Below are 21,349 nucleotides of genomic sequence, written 5' to 3'. Positions count from 1 at the left end.
ACCAGGACTAAAACTCGGTGGTAGTTGAATTCTTCACCATTTTAATTTCACACTTCGTACTATTTCTCATAGGTGCTGTCATGCTCATTTATATTTTTGTAAAAGATGCTCAGATGCGTCATTATTCATTTTCTTAATAATGCCTAAATTCCCTTTTCACAATGTCAATCTTATGAGATGAATGTCTAAATGATAATAAGAAAAAACGTGCACATAACTCCAAGTTTGGAAGTGTGCTTTGATTTAATCCTCTAGATTTTTGTTGCTTATCTTAGCAGAAACATACAATTCCCATTTTCTTTTCTCTTTTCTCAGAGTGTGAATATTCTAAATGTTTTCACATTTGACTGACTGCCACTTTATATTGGCATACATTATTTTGTCTTAAGATTGGCAGCCAAAATAAAATTTAATTTATAAGTATACATATATGTGTACTACTGAACGTCCGGCGTTGCACTGATAATACAAAAAGGTTTTGCAAAGAAGATTTATTTTTAATCAACATTCACAACATTAACCTTTCTAACTTTTAAATGAAGGTGTTTGTTTGTTTCTGTGTGTGCTATAGGTTTAACTAAGTTTATGCTACCTATATATATATATATATATATATATATATATATATATATATATATATATATATATATATATATATATATATATATATATATATATATATATATATATATATGTATATATATATGTGTATATATAAAAAAATTGTTTCCTCACCCCGGATACCCCGTATGGGTGGTAAATTCTGCTCTAACTCGGGTCTCCTACCAGAGACCTGGGAGTTCGAGCACTCGCCTCAAGATCTTAGCTGTTCCCAATAGCGCCCTTTTTTGCAACTCACTTGAGTTGATTGCTGTTGGTATTTGGGCAAGCCACATTTTATGCGCCGGTGTTATTGCGCCCAGTGCCCCAATGACTACTGGGATTACAGTTGTTCTTACATCCCAGCATTTTTCGATCTCTTCTCCAAGAGGGAGATATTTCTCTACCTTTTCTTTTTCTTTGCTGGCTATATTGTAGTCATTGGGTGCTGCTATATCTATTATAGTAGCTCTCTTGTTCTCCTTGTCTACCACCACTATATCTGGTTGGTTTGCTAGGACATGCTTGTCAGTTCGGATGTAGAAGTCCCAGAGGATCTTAGCACAGTCATTTTCATTGACCCTACCAGGAGCTTCCCACCAGTGTTGTGGTTTATTAAGGCCATACTCATCCCATATATATATACATACATATATATATATATATATATATATATATATATATATATATATATATATATGTATATACATACATATACATACTAGCCGAATGACAGACGTTACATGGGTAATAAAATAATTCTCCAATGAACTTGAATAACTTACCTCGTAAGCTAGTAGTCTAAACCTTTACTAAAATAAATAGCCGTGTTTGAAGCCAGCTTAAAAATCATTACATTTACGTGAAATGATCAACTGTGTTAGTTAATAACCCCAAGCAATTTAGGCATAAGTGTTTTAACCATTGTTATTAACGTCATCACAATCATTTATAACTTTGGACAGTCGAATGATTGCAGTGCAGTGGTGTAGATTGCTGATTTTCAGACCTGGAGGTTTTGAGATCAAATCCTCTGTGAAGTGTATTTTTCATTTGCTAGGTTTTAATTGCTATAACTGACCACATGAACAGACAGACTAACAAATATTGAGATATGAGATATGTATATATTTAAAGCATTTTGAGAAGTCTGGCACGTATTTTTCTTTTAGAACACTGACAGTTCGTGCGCCATTAAAGATTGGCAGATGTAATAAGTATGTTCACAATTATTCCACAGCATGGCAAGGTAGCCACATGTTGTAGTGGTTAGTGAGCCTGACTGCAAAATGAGTGTGGTTGAGTTCAATTCCAGTGCGAAGCAGTTTTTTTCATTGCTAACGCTAGCAAACCCTGCTAGCAAACCCTGCCAGCAAGCCCTGCTAGCAAGCCCTGCTAGCAAGCCCTGCTAGCAAGCCCTGGGAGTGAGCGTATTTTATCGCTATAGCTGGACATACAACAGACCGAAAAACCAACAAACACTTAAAAATATATATATAGATTAAATGCAGTGTTCTATTCTGCAAAGTTCTAAATCTGTTGGCTTTCCAACTTTTTACTGTCATTGTTTCTATAACAAAACATTATTGCTTATATCAAATAGATCTACTAGATTCCACTGAGTTAGAATATATGTAAGCCTGGGCAATAAAATCCATTTTCGCTGATCAACACAAAGAATTCGTTGGCCTTTAAGGAGCAGCCCTAGCAATAGCTACCATTGTTTGGTACTCAGGCTAAGTCTCATAACTAGATATGTGAATCTATAAATGATATATTAGCCTGTGAGCAGCCACACTCAATCAACAAACCACAATTGTTTGCTAAATCTCATCAAAACTAGCTGACTTCATTCGTGGGGCAGAGATTGAATTTTTGCTGACTCAAGACAAGATTAGTATACCGGTATATAGGTAGCAGCCGTGTTTTCTTTGTCATGCTTAATCGTATACTCAATATAAGATAAATCTTGCTTTTGACTATCCATCACAATAAGGGGTTGTTCATATAGCGTCAGGGTAGACAACAAGGCGTAATTTCAAATTTAGTTAGGCATTTAGAAGTTGTCTTCCATCGATCCTCACACTGGCCATTGCATATAATAGAAGACATGCAATATTTGTTCTGTGTACAAGGCCATATACTATATGGCCTTATATTCAACTTCACAAAATTGGCAGAATTTTTCATGCATAAATTTTATTAAAGTTATTCGTTAACTAAAATTGTTAACAAACTTTCAGCATTTATTAACAAAATAAAGCATCTTCATTCATTTAATGCGGAACTTTAACATTCATTTTGCAATTACATTTACACATGTGGATGTCAAATTTAGCAATATATAAAAATTGAAAACTGTCTCACGTGATCTACAGATATAATTTTGTTATGGTAAATTTATGTCCAAAAGGTTTCTAACTGAAATACATTCTTTTTAAAGACTAACGATAATGTATATACAAGTACATGAAAAAGGCTTAATTAATAACATACTTTCTGTTATACTTATTTTAAAATATTTGAGAATGTAAACTAATATATACTCAGTTGAAATTGTTGTTTACTATGCTTGAGAGAAGTTATCTAGCGAATGTAACTTTCAGTTTTCGAACTTGAAATGACTGGAATCTGTTAATAACTTCTTTGATATCGACTGATGCTCTAGGTTTCATGCTATCCTCTGGAATTTTGGCACCTGGTCTTGGAACAATTCCGTATTTTTCATAAAGCTCTTGTCTAACGTTATTGCCTCTCGTCAGCGCTCGCAGTTGTGAACGTAAGGAGTTCCAAGTTCCGCCAGCTGGATTCTTTTCTTTTCGTATTCTAATTCTTTCCTGAACGTCTCGACGAATAATTCCCCAATACCTGATCGCCTCATTTTTTAGTTTCTTCTGTCGCTTCTCCTCGTTTTCTTCGTCGTCACTCTCATCTGAGTCTTCAGAAAGTGATTCCATCTCACACTGTTGTTGCTCTGCCTCGGCAGCTTGTTGTTTCTGAAGCAGCAGCAGCTCCTTGGCTTTCTTTTTCTCTAGTTGATCTTTCATATCTACCAAGAGACAGGAGGAGAAAACTCATTATCTTTACCCAAACTGCAACAATAAAAGCCTCCTATCAGTCCAAGATTGTATATATATCCAACCATATCACATGATGAATTTCTATGGTATGCCTGCTGCCAATGAGCATGCTGACAATGCTAGTGTCATTTTAAATTTTTTGTTAAAGTGGTGGTTGTCCTTCCTTTCTGATACATCTACATAAAGTGGTAGGAGCCAAATCCAGTGGAGGTAGCATGAAAATAATTGAATAATTCAACTTTGCTGTAGTCCAAAAATGATTGGCACTCATAGAATATTCATAGTTATATAATTAGGCACACTTTTTAGTAAAATACAAACTCGATCAAACCTAGATACACCAAGTTAACTCAGTCCAATGGTTGTTACATATTTGAAACATATTAACATATTTGCGTATTCTGGCGTGAATACTTCTAAGAATACATTGAATTTTGTTTAATTCATATTACAGCTAAAAATCTATCGATAAACACACATAGCATGAAGGTGAATGCATTGTATGAAACTATGTAAAAAACTAAATTTGATGTAAATATAATTTAATAAAGTAATAATAATTGAAAAACGAGGTTTTTATTATTATTTTACAATAGAGAAACAGATATGGTTTACAATAAGCTTTACAATGCACAGGGTCAAAGGTGGAAGTGGCAGATATAGATGTAAGGCTTGACCTACTCTATCATAAACTACATTATTTGCAAATTAGCCTAATTTATATAGTTTGTTATTTATATTTGTTCAAGTTTTAGTTTTAATTCTCATTTTGTTTTTAAAACACTTTCAGGAAACTTTGGAGGTCATATGTTAGTATAGTAGTTACTTCGGATGTAAAGTGAAATATTTGCTCAAACTTAGTTTGTATGTTAGACTGTTTGTATGCTGAGATGATCATAGGTAAAGGTCTGATTGTAACCTATTTTTATGTAGTGGTTTGACTGTAGACTATTAGGATGTAGGTGTGATCATAGTTAGAAGTTTGACAGTAAACTATTCGTATATAGAGGTTTGACTGGAGACTATTCGTATATAGAGGTTTGACTGGAGACTATTTGTACATTGAGGTGATCATAGGTAGAGGTTTGACTGCAGACTATTTGTATTTTAAGGTAATCATAGGTAGAGGTTTAACTGCAGACTATTTGTATTTTAAGGTGATCATAGGTAGAGGTTTGACTGCAGACTATTTGTATTTTAAGGTGATCATAGGTAGAGGTTTGACTGCAGGCTATTTGTATTTTAAGGTGATCATAGGTAGAGGTTTGACTGCAGACTATCTGTATTTTAAGGTGATCATAAGTAGAGGTTTGACTGCAGACTATGGTACTATGACTACATGTTGAACTTGTCGCAAGCAAATACCAATTATAATATCAGCTGATCAATAGCAGAATAACCAGGCTTCTTTCAGAGTGAGTGCATAGGCCAGCAACTTGTTATGATTGTGTGGGTGTACACTAGAGCCTTACAATTCGTTACCAAACCAATTTTGCCTGAAATTAAATAACAAGACAATCAGAGTTGGCATTTTTTGTATGTGATTCAAATCTAAGTATAGACCCCAAAGCTTTTAATTTTGAAAAAACAACCTGCTATAATTGCATTAAAAACATTTTGACTATAAATTAGCTCTTCTATTTTATTGTAAATTATTTAAAATCATCAAATCTGGTCATAGATGTTAATGACACAATATATAGTGTAATGGCTTTAATTAGATGTTTTTCCCAAGTATTAGGAATAATGCCTCTGATCAGTCAAAAGCCACTAGACACCAGTTAAACCACTTACCTTTTAATATTCTCTTGCATATATCACTTCCTGTTTTGTTGACTGCGGCACCGATGCCATAACCCAACTTGGCATTATCTGTCGAGTATGCTGCTCCTGTCGTGTTAAACATCTTGATGTGGTCAGAGAACTGCTCCCAGGCTAAAATAGGAATGAAAAGCAAATCACGCCTAAATGATTCTACTTTTGATCTCTCACATTACATAACGCTTTCTTTATAGGAATGCTGATACCTCGTCGTGCTGCCCTAGTATAGACATGGAAGGTAAACAGCATGGAGGATTAACTTTCACTACTAGGATTTCATGAATGCTTAATTAGCTAGCCGGTCTTGTGAAAATTACAAAGGTTCAAACTTGCCTCTCACCTGGTTTTGGCAGAGGTGGGGCTTCCTCTTGACTCGGTGATTCAGACAACCTTGTCGACGCTAGTGAGCGCTTTCTCAGCTTGCGCCACCTCGCTGACGATGAAGAGTCTCGAGATTGACTACAAATAAATTGCCTTTGAGAAAATTTCTGCAGCGAGGCAAACTATCTAGCACATGAATAATATTCTAAGGTATTAGAAGTTTCTATGTACTGCATAGATGTTGAATTAAAAAAGTAAGATGGAGGCCATATTAGCATACCATAAACATGATGGCCATATGAGCTTACTATAAACATGATATCCATATTAGCATACCATAAACATGAAGGCCATATTAACATACCATAAACATGATGGTCATATTAGCATACCATAAACATGATGGTCATATGAACATACCATAAACATGATGGCCATATTAGCATACTATAAACATGATGGCCATATTAACATACCATAAACATGAAGGTCATGTTAGCATACCATAAACATGATGGCCATATTAGCATACCATAAACATGAAGGCCATACTAACATACCATAAACATGATGGCCATATTAGCATACCATAAACATGAAGGCCGTATTAGCATACTATAAACATGATGGCCATATTAACATACCATAAACGTGATAGCCATATTAACATACCAAAAACATGAAGGCCATATTAGCATATGATAAACATGATAGCCATATTAGCATACCATAAACATGATGACCATATTAACATACCATAAACATGATGGCCATTTTAGCATACCATAAACATGAAGGCCATATTAGCATACCATAAACATGATGGCCATACTAACATACCATAAACATGAAGACCATATTAGCATACTATATACATGATGGCCATATGAGCATATTATAAAGATGATATCCATATTAGCATACCATAAACATGAAGGCCATACTAACATACCATAAACATGATGGCCATATTAGCATACCATAAACACGAAGGCCGTATTAGCATACTATAAACATGATGGCCATATTAACATACCATAAACATGAAGGCCATATTAACATACCATAAACATGATGGTCATATGAACTTACCATAAACATGATGGCCATATTAGCATACCATAAACATGATGGCCATATTAACATACCATAAACATGAAGGTCATGTTAGCATACCATAAACATGATGGCCATATTAGCATACCATAAACATGAAGGCCATACTAATATACCATAAACATGATGGCCATATTAGCATACCATAAACATGAAGGCCGTATTAGCATACTATAAACATGATGGCCATATTAACATACCATAAACATGAAGGCCATATTAACATACCATAAACATGAAGGCCATATTAACATACCATAAACATGAAGGCCATACTAACATACCATAAACATGAAGGCCATATTAACATACCATAAACATGAAGGCCATACTAACATACCATAAACATGAAGGCCATATTAACATACCATAAACATGAAGGCCATACTAACATACCATAAACATGAAGGCCATATTAACATACCATAAACGTGATGGCCATATTAACATACCATAAACGTGATGGCCAGACACCTGATCAACTGGCCTAATTTTAACAACGCCTTAAAATTCTTTATAAAGTTTTTAAACTAGGACATTGTTTATTATTTGCTAAACAATATTTTGCTAGCACCTACGAAATGTTAGTAATTGAAGTAACATATAACCAAGAACATTTGGGTGCCCCCCTACCAAGCCCTAATTATGTATTGCTACAGAAGTAGGTTACGATTTTTATTATAACTTTTGGCAAAGCCCTTGCTGTGTTTCGAATGCAGCATTTAGGAAAATACATGCGAGTTGTTTTATATTATTTTTAGCTAAGCAAGTTGCAATCAAACATTTGAAGGGTCGCATTGCTGTCTAGCTCTATGAGATTACTCAAATTTTGCAAGCTTTGGCTATAATAGCTAATATAGATTGTTGGCAGCTATACATAAAAAAGTTAGCATCTTCTGGAAGTTCTCAATAGCAAATGCACACCTAGTTTCAGCTTAAGGCAGACAAAGGAAAAGTAGTAGTTTTTTTGTCAAACCTTTAAGCTAGATGCCTACAGGCTGAGGCTATGCCTTCCATGTGCTGAGGCTGGAAAGCATGTCGTCACTCACAAGCTAAGAGGACTTTTTAGGATTCGAGGCCAAGCATATCTAGTAATATGTAATAATAAATATAATTTTAAAATATATCATCGGCTATTATTGATAGGCAAGCATAAATTGTAATGTCAGATGTTCGTGTGTGATTGTTTTTTATAGGTCAAAACATTTTTGTTTCTGTCAATGCATGTTCGAGAGGCAATGATTTGACAACTATCGTGTCTCAAACAGCCAGCGCCGATTAACGAAAGACCTCGCAGCACTGCCAAGTTACGCTAGCAGATAATGTAAATAAAACTAATTTTATTATTTATATCATAACTATACCTTCTCTCCGTCCCATTGCTGATCTGTAGGATTTGAGCAGATTTACTTTCTCTAACGTCCTGTTCATTTTTTTGTCGCTTCTGCTCCGCAACGCTCTGACTTCGGCCTGGCATGATTTCACAGCAATGATACCGATACTAAATTCTCACCTGCTGCTTTTGCTGCTACCTGGTGACTGCCCAGCACTACAACCTTGTTTAGCAGTCAAACATGGACAGCATTTGTTTAAAAATAGAAATCACTTACAGAGTAAACATAAGGGACATGACAGAAACAATGTCGCTTAGAAGGCTAACAAACTTGCCTCTTTTGTAAAGTAACAGCTGGGTGCTTTGTAACAAACCTACACCTGTTTCCCATTCTATTCTTTTACTGCTCAGTTTAATTAAAAGTCAGAGTTCCTTATATAAATGGAGCCAGGCTGACAGGTAGGTCTGAATATTTAGAATATATAGAGACAATGGTTCTTTAGATACCTGGAAGTATAGACCATTTGTCTCTGAGAATTCCTTAAGGGAACCGCTGCACAATGGCTACAAAGGGCTTTAGAATAACTGTCAATCTGTCCTGAACCTTTGAAATATAACAACTTAGAGAGTTAAACAATCCATTCAACGTAACAAGTACTGACTCTTACAAAGTCAACCATTATCCAGTTTGTTGGCAATTATTATGCAAGTCAGTTGACAGCAGCACAAATGCTGTCAGCACAGTATTTTATTAATTCAAATAATATTCTATGATTTTAGCTAAGGCAGCATTGAACAAGATATTTATGAAGTAGGCTACAAAATGAAGATAGCTTTCATTTAAATGAAAATACAATTTTATTTACAAATATTGTATTATAATTTTATTGGTGCTGTCGACACACTGCGCTATACCTGCAGCTCACCTAGTGATCGCTCAAAAAAGATTTCCTTGTAAATTGTATCATCTCCTTTTAATATTGAGTTTATTTAAAAAGCGACCCTGATTAGTGCACTCATCAAGATGTGTTGGGCTAATTCGGAGTTGTCCACACGTGTTCTTACCGATAGTGGACCCACTTTACTAAGGAAATGTTTAATGGCTACACATACTCAATAGAGTTGACTTTTCAGACCTTTATTTCAATTGTGTTCATGTAATTTTGGCAACTACTTATTGCTTCAGCTGCACTGTAGAAAATCAACAGTATAATAACCCAAAATGACGTTCAGACGTCTTTCAGATGACCAGTACATAAACACTTGACGCATTTTACTCATTGTAAAAAGTGTCGAGTGTTTCAATGCTGGTGGCTAATTCATTGTTTATTTTAATTGTTATTCTATTTAAAAACTTGTCAAATTTTTGTATAAAACTACAATTAGTATTTGCGATTCATTTCTATAGTTTGAGATATATATAGATATAGTTTAGATATAGTTTATATAGATTTGAGTTTCCATACACAAGCTAAATATTATTACAAAAATGAAGGCAAGTTTGATCAAGTTTGCCTTAAACTACGCTACCTTGTCAACAGCAAGTTTGACTTTAGAAATTAGCTTTTAAGTAACACTACACTGCGGTAGGGGTGCGTCGCGGCTTCAACATTAAAAGCCAATCAGCATATTTTTGGCAAGTTGCCATCAATTATGTTTCAACAAAGATAAAAACAAGGCCTACCAATACTAACAGAGAAAATGTAAACTCTAGAAAGTTGAAAGTGTACTCCTCTGATCACCTCTTGACCTTAATCAATCCAAGTGACATCAACAGCTATAGCAGCGAATGTTACCATCAATACTGTAAATGGACGACGGACTTTGGATCCATAAGATCTGATTAAGAAAATTCCAATCTTTGTTTATCAGTTTGGCATTTGATCAGTGGGATGCACTAGGAGACAGCTGTTCACTTCAATCATGCTGCAGCTCGACTGGCTAATATCATTTGCTATCGGCAGCTCTCTTGCCACCGCTGCCGGAGACGGGCTAAAAGCAACTCAGTATCATACGCAAAATAAGTATTTCATTTTCACACTCTTACATATAAATTTAATCGTAACGCCGTTAAATATCTATATGTTATGGGAGCATACGGGCTTCGAAACGATGTTCTATTACGATGCGAGCTTACACGGCATTTGGCCGATGCTGACAATGGTAGCTAGCAACCTTAGCGCAATATTAGGCTTCATGACATCACGAAAACTTGTGCGAAAAAACAAGGAGCTCTCAGCTTATACAGTTTGGATCTCAGCCTATACCTTCGCATTGGCTACTGTCTCATGTCACTATGACAGGTTTCTCTATCCAGGTACGTACGTACGTACGTACTTGTTTGTATTAAGTAATAGTTGTGAAGGAAGGACTCTACTAATGCTATCCTTTCTACTAATACATGTAAATTACACTCCGGGTCAAGTGTACTGATGCCAAATCAGTGATAGGAGAAACACGACTCCCACACTTCTACAGCAAGTGGCATCTACAGCACCCAGTGGTGGAGGATTCGGGGTATATTTTAACATTAAACAAGTGAAAGGGTTTTAGAAGCTTCTAGGCCACTGATTGTACCTGTATATGTAGCATATTATGTTCACTTATGTCCCAATATTAGCACTCTGTACATCTGAACCTCTGCATGCTAACTGGGGTGTGACTGTACATGAATTGTGTCAATCCTACTGCTGCCAGGCAGCTCAGCTAGTTGCATGTTTTCTGAGCTACTTAGCACTACCAATTTGGTTACAACTAACAAGTTCTTCTTTTCACTTTAACAAGACTGCAAGAGCTCAACCAGGTTGTAAAGTTGCGTTCACACTCTTACGATTTATTGTAGTCGCTTCCTCACTGATAAAGTCAGTTTGGTGTGAACGAAAAATGGTTGTAAAAACCATTTTTCGTAGTGGTTTTTAAGGACAAAAATTTAACGGCTTGGTCCCAGTCGCTGACACGAGATCGGTGAAATGCTTCATACTGTGTTTGTTATGTTTGTCCATTTTAACAGCCATCATTGAAGGAGTACAACATAGAATTGACCAATCATATCTTGGAATGTTAATAGCATCGAAAATATAAGCAAACGGAACAGATATCAATATTGTGTAGTCGGCGTTCGAGTTAGTTTGGTGCAATGTCTTTGCAAAAACGTATTTCAAAATCGATGAAATGCTACATACTATGTTTGTCCAACCTTGAGGGTCATCATTGACGGAGTGCAACAAAAATTGATCAATCATATCTCGCAATAGTGCCAAAAATACCAGCATTGAAAAATGGCGGTGTATTCTGTTCTCCCAAGGATCAGTTAAAAATGGCATTGAAATTGATAAATACTAAGCAACTAATCACTGAATTACAGCTCAACATAATAGTAGGTCATCGTTGTCTTGTTCAATCACTACAGAAACCTACGCTAGACGAACTAAATTATAACTATTAATTTACTAATTGCTGTAAGAATTACTGTAATAGTTAGCATGAATATGATATGCAGCAGCGGGCTGACTTCATTTTGCGTTTATGGTGATAAGCGGTCAAAATGGAATAGATATCGATGTGGTATTTTATTGGCTAAAAAAGGTAACCAATTTTGTATAGTCAAAGTTCGAGTTAGTTTGGTGTAATCTCTGAAAAAATGTATTTCAAATCGTAAACAGACTAAAAGCTATTCCAACTCCAACTTTCCCTGGAAACACAACTCCGTCCTGGTGTAAACGAAACTTTAGTAAGAAACTGCTTCGTTGGAGCAGGTCCTCTTGTGTCGTCGATCAATCCTTCATGAACATTTTTTTATATACTATACAAATAGGATAGTTTAAGCATCTGTTGCTGCCCACAACCTTGACAAGATCACTTTAGAACTCTGCCAGAACATAAAAGCATACATGGTACACGGTCGGTTCTTACCTCTGCGTCGGAAGAATGTCAGTACAAACAGATGTGTCTGGGGAGACCGCCTTCATTTGGTGATCAACTCCATTTGGTGGCAGCGGGATTAACTTCACAAGCCTGGCCTGTCACCAGCAATAGTCTACCGGGAATCAAACTCCAGCATGTGGTACTATTAGAGCTGTTCTTCGACTTGTCACACGCATTTATGCTATCACTATATCAACATATTATGTTATTCTGGTATTTATTGCTCAGCTATCTGGATAACGAAAGCTGTAGGCAGCTGATAAGATCTCGTATTCAGAAAGTTTGAATAGCAGCAGAACTTTTTGCATCAATCTACCATACTTTCCGGACTATTAACCGCACCCCTATATAAGCCGCCTCTGCTTTATTTTAAAAAAAACGATAATAAAACAATACATAGGTCGGTTAATACGGAACAGTGCCTGACGGCACTGTTCCGCATTAACCGACGCTTTTTAACCCAGCGCCTAACAAAACATTATCGTTAGACATTGCTTCGCCTTTCTTTCACCGCTAGAGGCGCACTAACCCAATATTCCAGTTAATGCACCCTAGCGGGGATAGAAAAAAAACCACAGAATAGCCGCACCATTTTATAAGCCGCATGGCTCCAAACATCCGAAAAAAGTAGCGGCTAGTAGTCCGAAAGTAGGTAACCATCTTAGAGACTAAAGCCAAGGACTGCCTTTTGCTGCCCTACTTGAATATAAGCAACCAGAACGTATGGTTATAGATGTGAGCCTAACATCCTTCCTTCTTAACCAGCTCACTCATGTTACTAATTTAACCCATCTCTAGCATGTCTTCCGCCTCACTTCTGCCACCCATTTGGCCACCTAACCCAACCATGTCAGGCATCACCCAGTACACCTTACTCGGGCAAAGGTCTCCCTGATCTATAAGACTTCTATGTAGAAAAGGCAACTTCTACGTAGAAAAGGCAACGAACAGAATTTATGTACCTTCAATTTCTAATCCTCTCAATATCAATACTGATTCCTTTTCAACGGACTGCTTTTCTGGACACCCTCTTGTAAAGTCATCATAAACCCTTGACTCTTATCATAGATTGTATTACAGGGGGGATCAGCGAGTTCTACCAAGGAAAGATCTATAGAATAAATGAGTTCTTCCACTCAGAGGTAAGGCTATGACCGTTAGCCATTTTATTGTTTATAACTTTATGAGTATCTATTGTTGTGTTGCATCTGCAAGCTTTAACATAGCAATTGAAATGTAAGTATATGCGACAAGAAAATTGTTTCTTCACCCGGATTAGCTCAAGTGGGTAATACGATATACAGTACATATATGGTATGTATATACTGTATATATACCGTATATATTACGTATATATATTACGTATATATATATTACATATATATATATACTGTATATATATACCGGGTAGCTCTTGGAGCACTGGGTACAATAACACATGCACATTAAATGTGGTTTGCCCAAATATGGGCAAAAATGAACACAAGTGAATGCAGAAAAGCGCTAATGGAAGCGGCTATGATCCTGAGGTGAGTGCTCAAACTCGGAGGTCTCTGGTATGAGACCTAAAAATGCATAAGCATTACCACTGACTTGAGTAACCGAGGTTAGAAAATTATTTTATGTATATTTATATATGTATAAACTAGAGGATTTTTATGACTAAAATGTCTCGTGGTAGCTATAACATTGTTTTACGCTAGGCGTTCATCAGGCTGCGATTGACCAATCGCAGCCTGATGAACGCCAAGCGTGAAGCAATGTTATAGCTACCACGAGACATTTTAGTCATAAAAATCCTCTATCTTATAGAAACTTGCTAATTTATATAATCTCTGCTATTTCTGCATAGTTTTACATTTGATTTTGAATTTCGATAAACTTCTTCACTTTTACCAATAAAACTGCAATGTTTCCACATAAACTTTAGAAGTCATGTGTGAGAAAATATTTCGGTACAAAGTCAAGTATTTGTAGGAATTTTACATCACCAGATGGAAAGTCTGGGTGCTGAGATGATTGTCAGCAAAGGTTTATCAGTATATTTTATCATGTTAGTTTATCATAAAGTAAATTCATGACTTGGTCTTTGAATACTTGAGCTGAACGTTGTATAGTATATTAATTATGGGATAAATACTGTTGCGTGAGATTGGAGTTGACGGCTTTGTCTACTACGTTGGCCTAAGCCCTAAGTGAACGTTGTATTTCATAGCTAGCCATATATAATTAGTCATGACATATTCATGATCTGCTTTTTGAGCCTCAAATTGCTAAAAGTCATTCAATGAAAATGTCACATACGTTTATTGTCACAAGTAGACGAGCTGGAGGAAGGCGCTGTCAGGCGTGGGGCACTGGGCACTTCTTAAAAATGTACAAAGTCACTACGTTTAAAACATGTGTGTTCTTATAGAATAACTTTTGCAACTGGCAATATATAATTATATTTTTAAACTTACTGTTTTTAAATGTGATTCTCAAGTTGAAAAGTATATATATTGTTAGGTCTGAGGCATTTGCTCTAGGTCCGTTTCAATGATGTCTAAAAATTACACCAGTAAACCAATGGAGAGTTTTCACGTATGGAATGGTCTATATTAAATAGATGATTTGTATATTATTCTTAAATAACCTTAATGTATTAAATTAAACCTTCATTATAATGCTTGTATAACCTTATAATAAAAGGTTTGTCTATTCCAAATTATGAAAAACACTTACTGTCAAAAGTACATCAAATGTCCTTATATTTGGCTCCCCATATGCATTCCTAAACTATAAGTGAGTGACCATTCCAAGTGTTAAAATTAACACTGTAAGAGCATTCTAGATCATCATATCCTCTATAGAAATGTCAATTATTGTGGAGCTGAAATGCATTGATAAGTTGTTAACTTCTAGAACCACTGTTCTAGCCCCACACATGCATTGTATATCTTTAGTTTTAAACAAGATATCCTTGATTGAATGAAATTCAATTTGATTTTTGATTAGATTTTAATAATTTTAGTAATTTGATATTTTTGTATTAGAAAAATGCAAACCATATATAAATATTAAGCTATATTTGATATATTTGATGATTTTGTTCATTTTATTATAGCTAGACTCTGTCGAAGTAATTGAGAGGTCACTACTCAACTTTAGGCAGCATGTTCTGCTGCTGCAGCTACATTCAGTACAGTGAGAGTCTAGTAGATGTGCTAGATGTGTTTTATCTTCACAGTTCATACTGCAGCTACAGTCAAACCACTGAATATGAATTTACTTCATTATGAGACCAGCTACATGTAGTAGAACTATCATATATGTTAAATGAGATATATTTTAATGTGAATATATCGTAATTTGTTTGAATTATTTTGTTTAAAAAATCTATGATAGTAATTGCCAATGAAAATCAAATCAATAAATCACATTGATCACAATATACAAAACACGCTAGGTTTTAAGAGGAGCTTAAGGGCATGGCTATTGGGATAAATTTTTTTAACTTCAATGCTTAATTAATTTTTGCCTGTAATATGCCACCTAGGTCCGTGCTAAATAATAGCTTTTGCTATCGCGCACATGGCCTCATCATCACCTTCTCTGGATGCTCGTTGTCTAGTTTCATTTCTTTTGTATGTATTCATATATTTTTGATGAAATAAAGCAAACAAACATCTAAAAATGCAAAATATAAATTAATAAAAACATTACTAATAAAAAGTTTTATTGTTATTTTATCTGAAAAACAGGCAGAGGCAGACTTAGCATGTTGCAAAAAAGACCTACAAAAGTAGGGGCGGTGATAAAGATACACAGTGTAACTTACTCTAACTTGCTTTAGGTGAAGTCTAAAATGACTTACAATAGCTTCTATATTTTGTTATTTACATATTATATATCATTACAGTTTCTTTTCAAATACAATTTATCGATCGTGATACTTAATAATAGATGAATCTGTATTCTGCGCTTCAGACATCTTTGTGATGACTTACAAAGACTTATCATCCGTGTATGCAAAGCTTCTGGGAGTCTGGAAAACGTTTATTTGATTTGATTGACTAACTGTTGCCCTTTTTTATAGTTCTTGTATGACATAATCTAGAAAATATTTCTGCTAAGAAGGAAATTATCGCCAAAAAAGTAATAAAAAACATTAAGGCCTACTTTGTGTATTAATACTTGAATACGTTTGTTACTAAAATAATTATAGTAGGCCTGTTACTATTTTACGGAATTTTTAATATCGAACTATATACATTTGTTTAGTAAGAATGTGCTGAAAGGAAAAATGCTTCTCTTTTTTAATTGTAATTTGTGAATTCTACCAAAAAACAAAGTTTTCTTTTTTTAGCTTTGCTTAATGCTGATCGTGTCACTGATACTGATGGCAGCGCCAGTCTTCTACGCTCAAATATCATGGCCTCGCCTCGAAGGTTATATGTCAAAAACAAGAAAGCAGACGATAAGACTTCATTGTCTCAGGAAACACCTAGAACTCGGCATGCTGCCCATGGCCATGTTCGTCTTCCTCAAACTCGCCAACTTGACTCCTGATAACTGGGGCTGGGACAGGGTGTTGGCTATGGCTGCTGGGCAACTCGCTGGCTTTGTTCTCATTCTGCCAGTCTTTTTCATCTCAACCAGGTAAATTTTGCATTGGATAAAAAAATAAAAACTGTATAGATGATAGGGCAAAGGTCGAAAGTGGGCGAAGACACGGGTGCGCATATGCATAAACCAAAACACAAAAAAGGCAGTGGAAGCCTTTCGATAGGTCTGAGGCTAACTATGTTTCTGACTGCATGACAGTAGGACAGACGTTCAGATGACAAATAAGTTTCTTATATAAGTCTGCCAAATCTAAAACGCTTTGTGAATGTCGGCAGTAGACGACTCCTAGATTAGCAACTTAATTTAACTTTGCCAACATCCATATTGTTCATAATTAATAGGCAATAATTATAAACTATATTTGCATAGACTTTGCTGCACCATTTTTATGCCAATCTGTAAAAAGTTAACCTCAGGGCGTAGTTGTCTAAAGTATCTGTGACAACAGGTGGAGATTTTATTCTCTGAGAAGAACCCAGGTGGCAGCAGGAAAAGCACCAAACAATATATTGCTTTTCTTGCTAGTTCTACAGTGTAGGTTAGCTTGCTCTGGTCACCCTTAAACCGACATCTGACCAAAGATGAAGTAAGGTATATCTAGTTATATTCAGTATAAGACGAAGCAAGCTATATCTAGTTATATCCAGTGTAAGACGAAGCAAGCTATATCTAGTTATATCCAGTGTAAGACAAAGGTATATCTAGTTGTATCCAGTGTAAGACAAAGTAAGGTATATCTAGTTATATCCAGTGTAAGATGAAGTAAGGTATATATCTAGTTATATCCAGTGTAAGACGAAGTAAGGTATATCTAGTTATATCCAGTGTAAGACGAAGCAAGCTGTATCTAGTTATATCCAATGTAAGACAAAGTAAGGTATATCTAGTTGTATCCAGTGTAAGACGAAGTAAGGTATATCTAGTTATATCCAGTGTAAGACAAAGTAAGGTATATTTAGTTACATCCAGTGTAAGCTTGAGTAAGTTACTTCTAGTTATATTTAGTGTAAGATAGAGCAAGTTACATCTAGCTATATCTAGTATAAGACAAAGTAAGGTATATCTAGTTATATCCAGTGTAAGCTTGAGTAAGTTACTTCTAGTTATATTTAGTGTAAGATAGAGCAAGTTACAGAGCCTGCACATCATCCTTTCATTACATATTATTGTTTTATTATCTTAGCGTTTACATTTAAATTTCAAGTTTCTTACAGTGCATCTGTTTTAATACTATATGTAATTAACGCTAATCACATAATGCTCTATGTGTTTACTTGAAGCGTTTATATTTGTATCTCTGGAACAAATTAAACAAGTTACAATGCACTCTTTTATAACTAATTGCTTCAACATTTGATAGTTTTGACATACAAAGCAATTATTGAAGAATACTAACTTTCTTGGACAAAGTTTGGCTGTTTCGCATCAAATTCGTTTGTAGTTGTCCTTTAGAGACAGAAAATCAAGCATTTCTTAGCATATTTTATTTTATTTACCTATAATTCTTTAGATTGCCACATGTTTGAATGTATTGACAACAATGTAGCATTGTTTGTGCAGTAAGACAAGGCAATTTTTTAGTATGTCCATGCAATGCGCCTGCTGAAGTTAGTCCATGTTCCTTGAGTTGATAGTAATTTCATCCTCTGCAGAGGTTGTAAAAGACTAATAATGGAAATTTTTGCATTTTGCAACTTGTTGTAAGATAACTTTAATCAGGAGTAACATGAGAAAAGTTATAATCATTTGGAATGCTTACAGAGAAGCTGTAGCGCAGATAAAAGGAAGATGGGGTGTTGAGGTTGCTTACTAATCGACTAACTAAAATATTTTAATGTTCTGGGTAATCCATTATTACTACTTTGTTTTCTGTGGCTTTTGTAGTATATTGCTTAAAACAACCTATTATTTTTTACAAAAAACCAACCATTGTGAATCCGTTGTGACTAAACCACCAATTATAAGATTCAGTATTTTTCATGGTTTGTGACCTCATTTTTTACATGACAATTACAAGGTTTCAACTTATTTCCGCTTACATGATATAAATAAATTGCATGTCTAATAATTATTTTGAAAATATTACTGCTGGCTCTTTTAGCAATATTTCACCTAATATCCATTCTCTCAACAAACAAATGCAATTAAAATGCTATGTCAAATCATTTATTTGATTTTATTGACTGACTCCTGCCTTTTTGTTTTTTTTAGTTTATGATTCTTGTATGGCATAATTTGGAAAACATTTTTGTTTGAAATGAAATTATTGCCAATAAAGTAATATGTAGACATTTAAAACTGTTTCAGTAAGCAATGCTAGATGAGCTAAATCTATTACATAATTATTAATATTTAGCATTATGGGCAATATTTTTTCTACTACAGTTACTTAAAAATCAGCACAATTTATTATTATTTAATTTGTGGCAAAAACAGCTATAGAAAATTGCTACTACAATTTTTCCTGTTTTGCAATCGTTGTTGATAAGTTCAATATTTTCTCCTGTTTGCTGTTATGCTGCCACACACTAAACCATACCACTCCTGCACCATACCACTCCTGCGCCATACCACCCCTGTACAATACCACCCCTGCACCATATCCCCCTGCACTATACCACACCTGCACCATACCACCCCTGCACCATACCACCCCTGCACCATACCACCCCTGCACCATACCACCCCTGCACCATACCACCCCTGCACCATATCACCCCTGCACCATATCACCCCTGCACCATGATACCACCCCTGCACCATACCACCCTGCACCATACCCCCCTGCACCATACCACCCTGCACCATAGCACCCCTGCACCATACCATCTCTGCACCATGCCACTCCTGCACCATACCAACTCTGCACCATACCACTCCTGCACCATTTGAGACATATTATTATGTCACCAGGTATACAGTCACTCGAAGAATCGATATTAGAAGAAGCAAGCAGCAAAGTCCTCAACATCTTACAAGGCGTCACATCACCCACCCTCTCCCTGAGTCGGTTGTAAGTGTGGTAGAAGAGCCAGACAAGGAGGCTACGATGTATCCTAGCCAGGAGACCAATGGACACGTACCTACAGCTAAGGCAGAATGAGAGCTCCTCCTTATTGTATTTAGATAGAAAGACTATGTTATTAACTAGTGTGATTATTTTCTGTCGAAACGGTAGCCTGTAGTATTGCATAGTTCCCAATCACTGACGCATTAACACTTGCGGGTGATAACGTGAGAGCCATGAACACTGATAATGCATCGGTTCCATGAAACTTTGTGCTTATTCACGTTATTCATACCTTTCAGAACTTTAGTTTCAATATGGTGTATACTGCTCTGTGTGAATATGGTGTATAGTCTGTGTGAATATACTGCACGAGACATTTTATAAAATTTCCCTGAAACTGATTGAATATTAGATTTAGCAATATAATATAAATATTGAAACATATCCATCATTTTTTTTGACGTCATCACCCTGTTTGCAAATGCGCTCGTCCACGAAAAAGCCACCATCTTTGTAGAAAACAATCGTCATTCTCTTGATTAATAGTATTTTTTGGCGTTGTTTTGATACTAAAATAAAAAAATTGCAAACAAAAGCATTGTTTGCAATAATTAATAGCAGAAGCTTCATGTTTTTAACGATATAAGCTGTCCATAAAGATGGCAGACAACGATAGAATGACACCACGAAAAAACGAAGAATTAACAATAATCATGCTAATTTTATGAAAGTATCAGTCACAATCTCATCAATCTTCTTTGCTTTATGAGGAGCCATGTCCATCGGTCTGTCTGAAGCCACAGTTGGATCTTGGAAAAAACATTGCATTGTAAAAAATTTGAATCCCCGGCATGCAGTATAATAAACCAACACCTGCATCAACCGACCACGTTCCCAGATTTTGGAATAATTGTGCGCACATTTACTATATCTGACCATCTCTTATGGCTCAGAGTACTAGTGAACATAATACAACTAATGATTTTAATTAAATATAACAATGTAATATAAGCAATATATTGAGTTAATATAGTAATTTCATATTATGCATGCTGCATTGTGAGCATACAGCTATTATAGATTATTTTAGTAACAAAATAGGCCGATCATTAACGAAAACAATACATTTTGATTGGCTTAGAAGCCTCCTTAATGTTACACTATCCTTGGTAACAGATTCAATCAAAATACTAAATCCTCAATTCTTGTATGTCATGCCATCTATATATATGTACCTCTCAGTGTCTGTTCGTCTTTCCAGTTATAGCGATAAAGTTTTAGGAATGGAAAATGCACTTCATACTAGATTTGAACTCAGCATATCCAGCTCTGGAGATGGCAAGCTTACACAGGCTACTTGGATACAATGGATTAATCGTGGTCATATTCATTACATCGGTTAAAATACTAGTGGCTAAAACGCTTGAGCAATTCCTATTGGTTATTACTAGCACAGTTGATCATTATTCATAATATAAAAATTATTAAGCTGGCTTCAAACACGGCTATTGTTAAAATAAATATTTATTATATATA

At 35.4% G+C, this 21,349-nt stretch overlaps 2 protein-coding genes across 2 annotated transcripts; one reads left to right on the top strand and one right to left on the bottom strand.

Annotated features, from left to right (window-relative positions):
- Positions 1–2,961: 2,961 nt before the first annotated feature.
- LOC137385337 (uncharacterized) lies at positions 2,962–8,394 on the bottom strand. The gene is made up of 4 exons (XM_068071786.1): positions 8,303–8,394; positions 5,842–5,960; positions 5,475–5,615; positions 2,962–3,649 (listed from the first exon to the last, which is right to left on the bottom strand). Exons 3-4 carry the CDS (start codon positions 5,584–5,586, stop codon positions 3,183–3,185), a joined length of 579 nt encoding a protein of 192 aa, XP_067927887.1. The 5' UTR covers positions 5,587–5,615; positions 5,842–5,960; positions 8,303–8,394; the 3' UTR covers positions 2,962–3,182.
- Positions 8,395–10,162: 1,768 nt separating this feature from the next.
- On the top strand, positions 10,163–20,255 carry LOC137406959 (uncharacterized). The gene is made up of 4 exons (XM_068093562.1): positions 10,163–10,588; positions 13,276–13,337; positions 16,544–16,836; positions 19,717–20,255. The coding sequence occupies exons 1-4, from the start codon at positions 10,195–10,197 to the stop codon at positions 19,904–19,906; spliced, it is 939 nt and encodes a 312-aa protein (XP_067949663.1). The 5' UTR covers positions 10,163–10,194; the 3' UTR covers positions 19,907–20,255.
- The last annotated feature ends 1,094 nt before the right edge of the window (positions 20,256–21,349 follow it).

This window comes from Watersipora subatra, chromosome 1 (genome assembly GCF_963576615.1).
Source record: "Watersipora subatra chromosome 1, tzWatSuba1.1, whole genome shotgun sequence".
Lineage (NCBI taxonomy): Eukaryota > Metazoa > Bryozoa > Gymnolaemata > Cheilostomatida > Watersiporidae > Watersipora > Watersipora subatra.
This window is presented reverse-complemented; position numbering and strand designations above follow the sequence as displayed.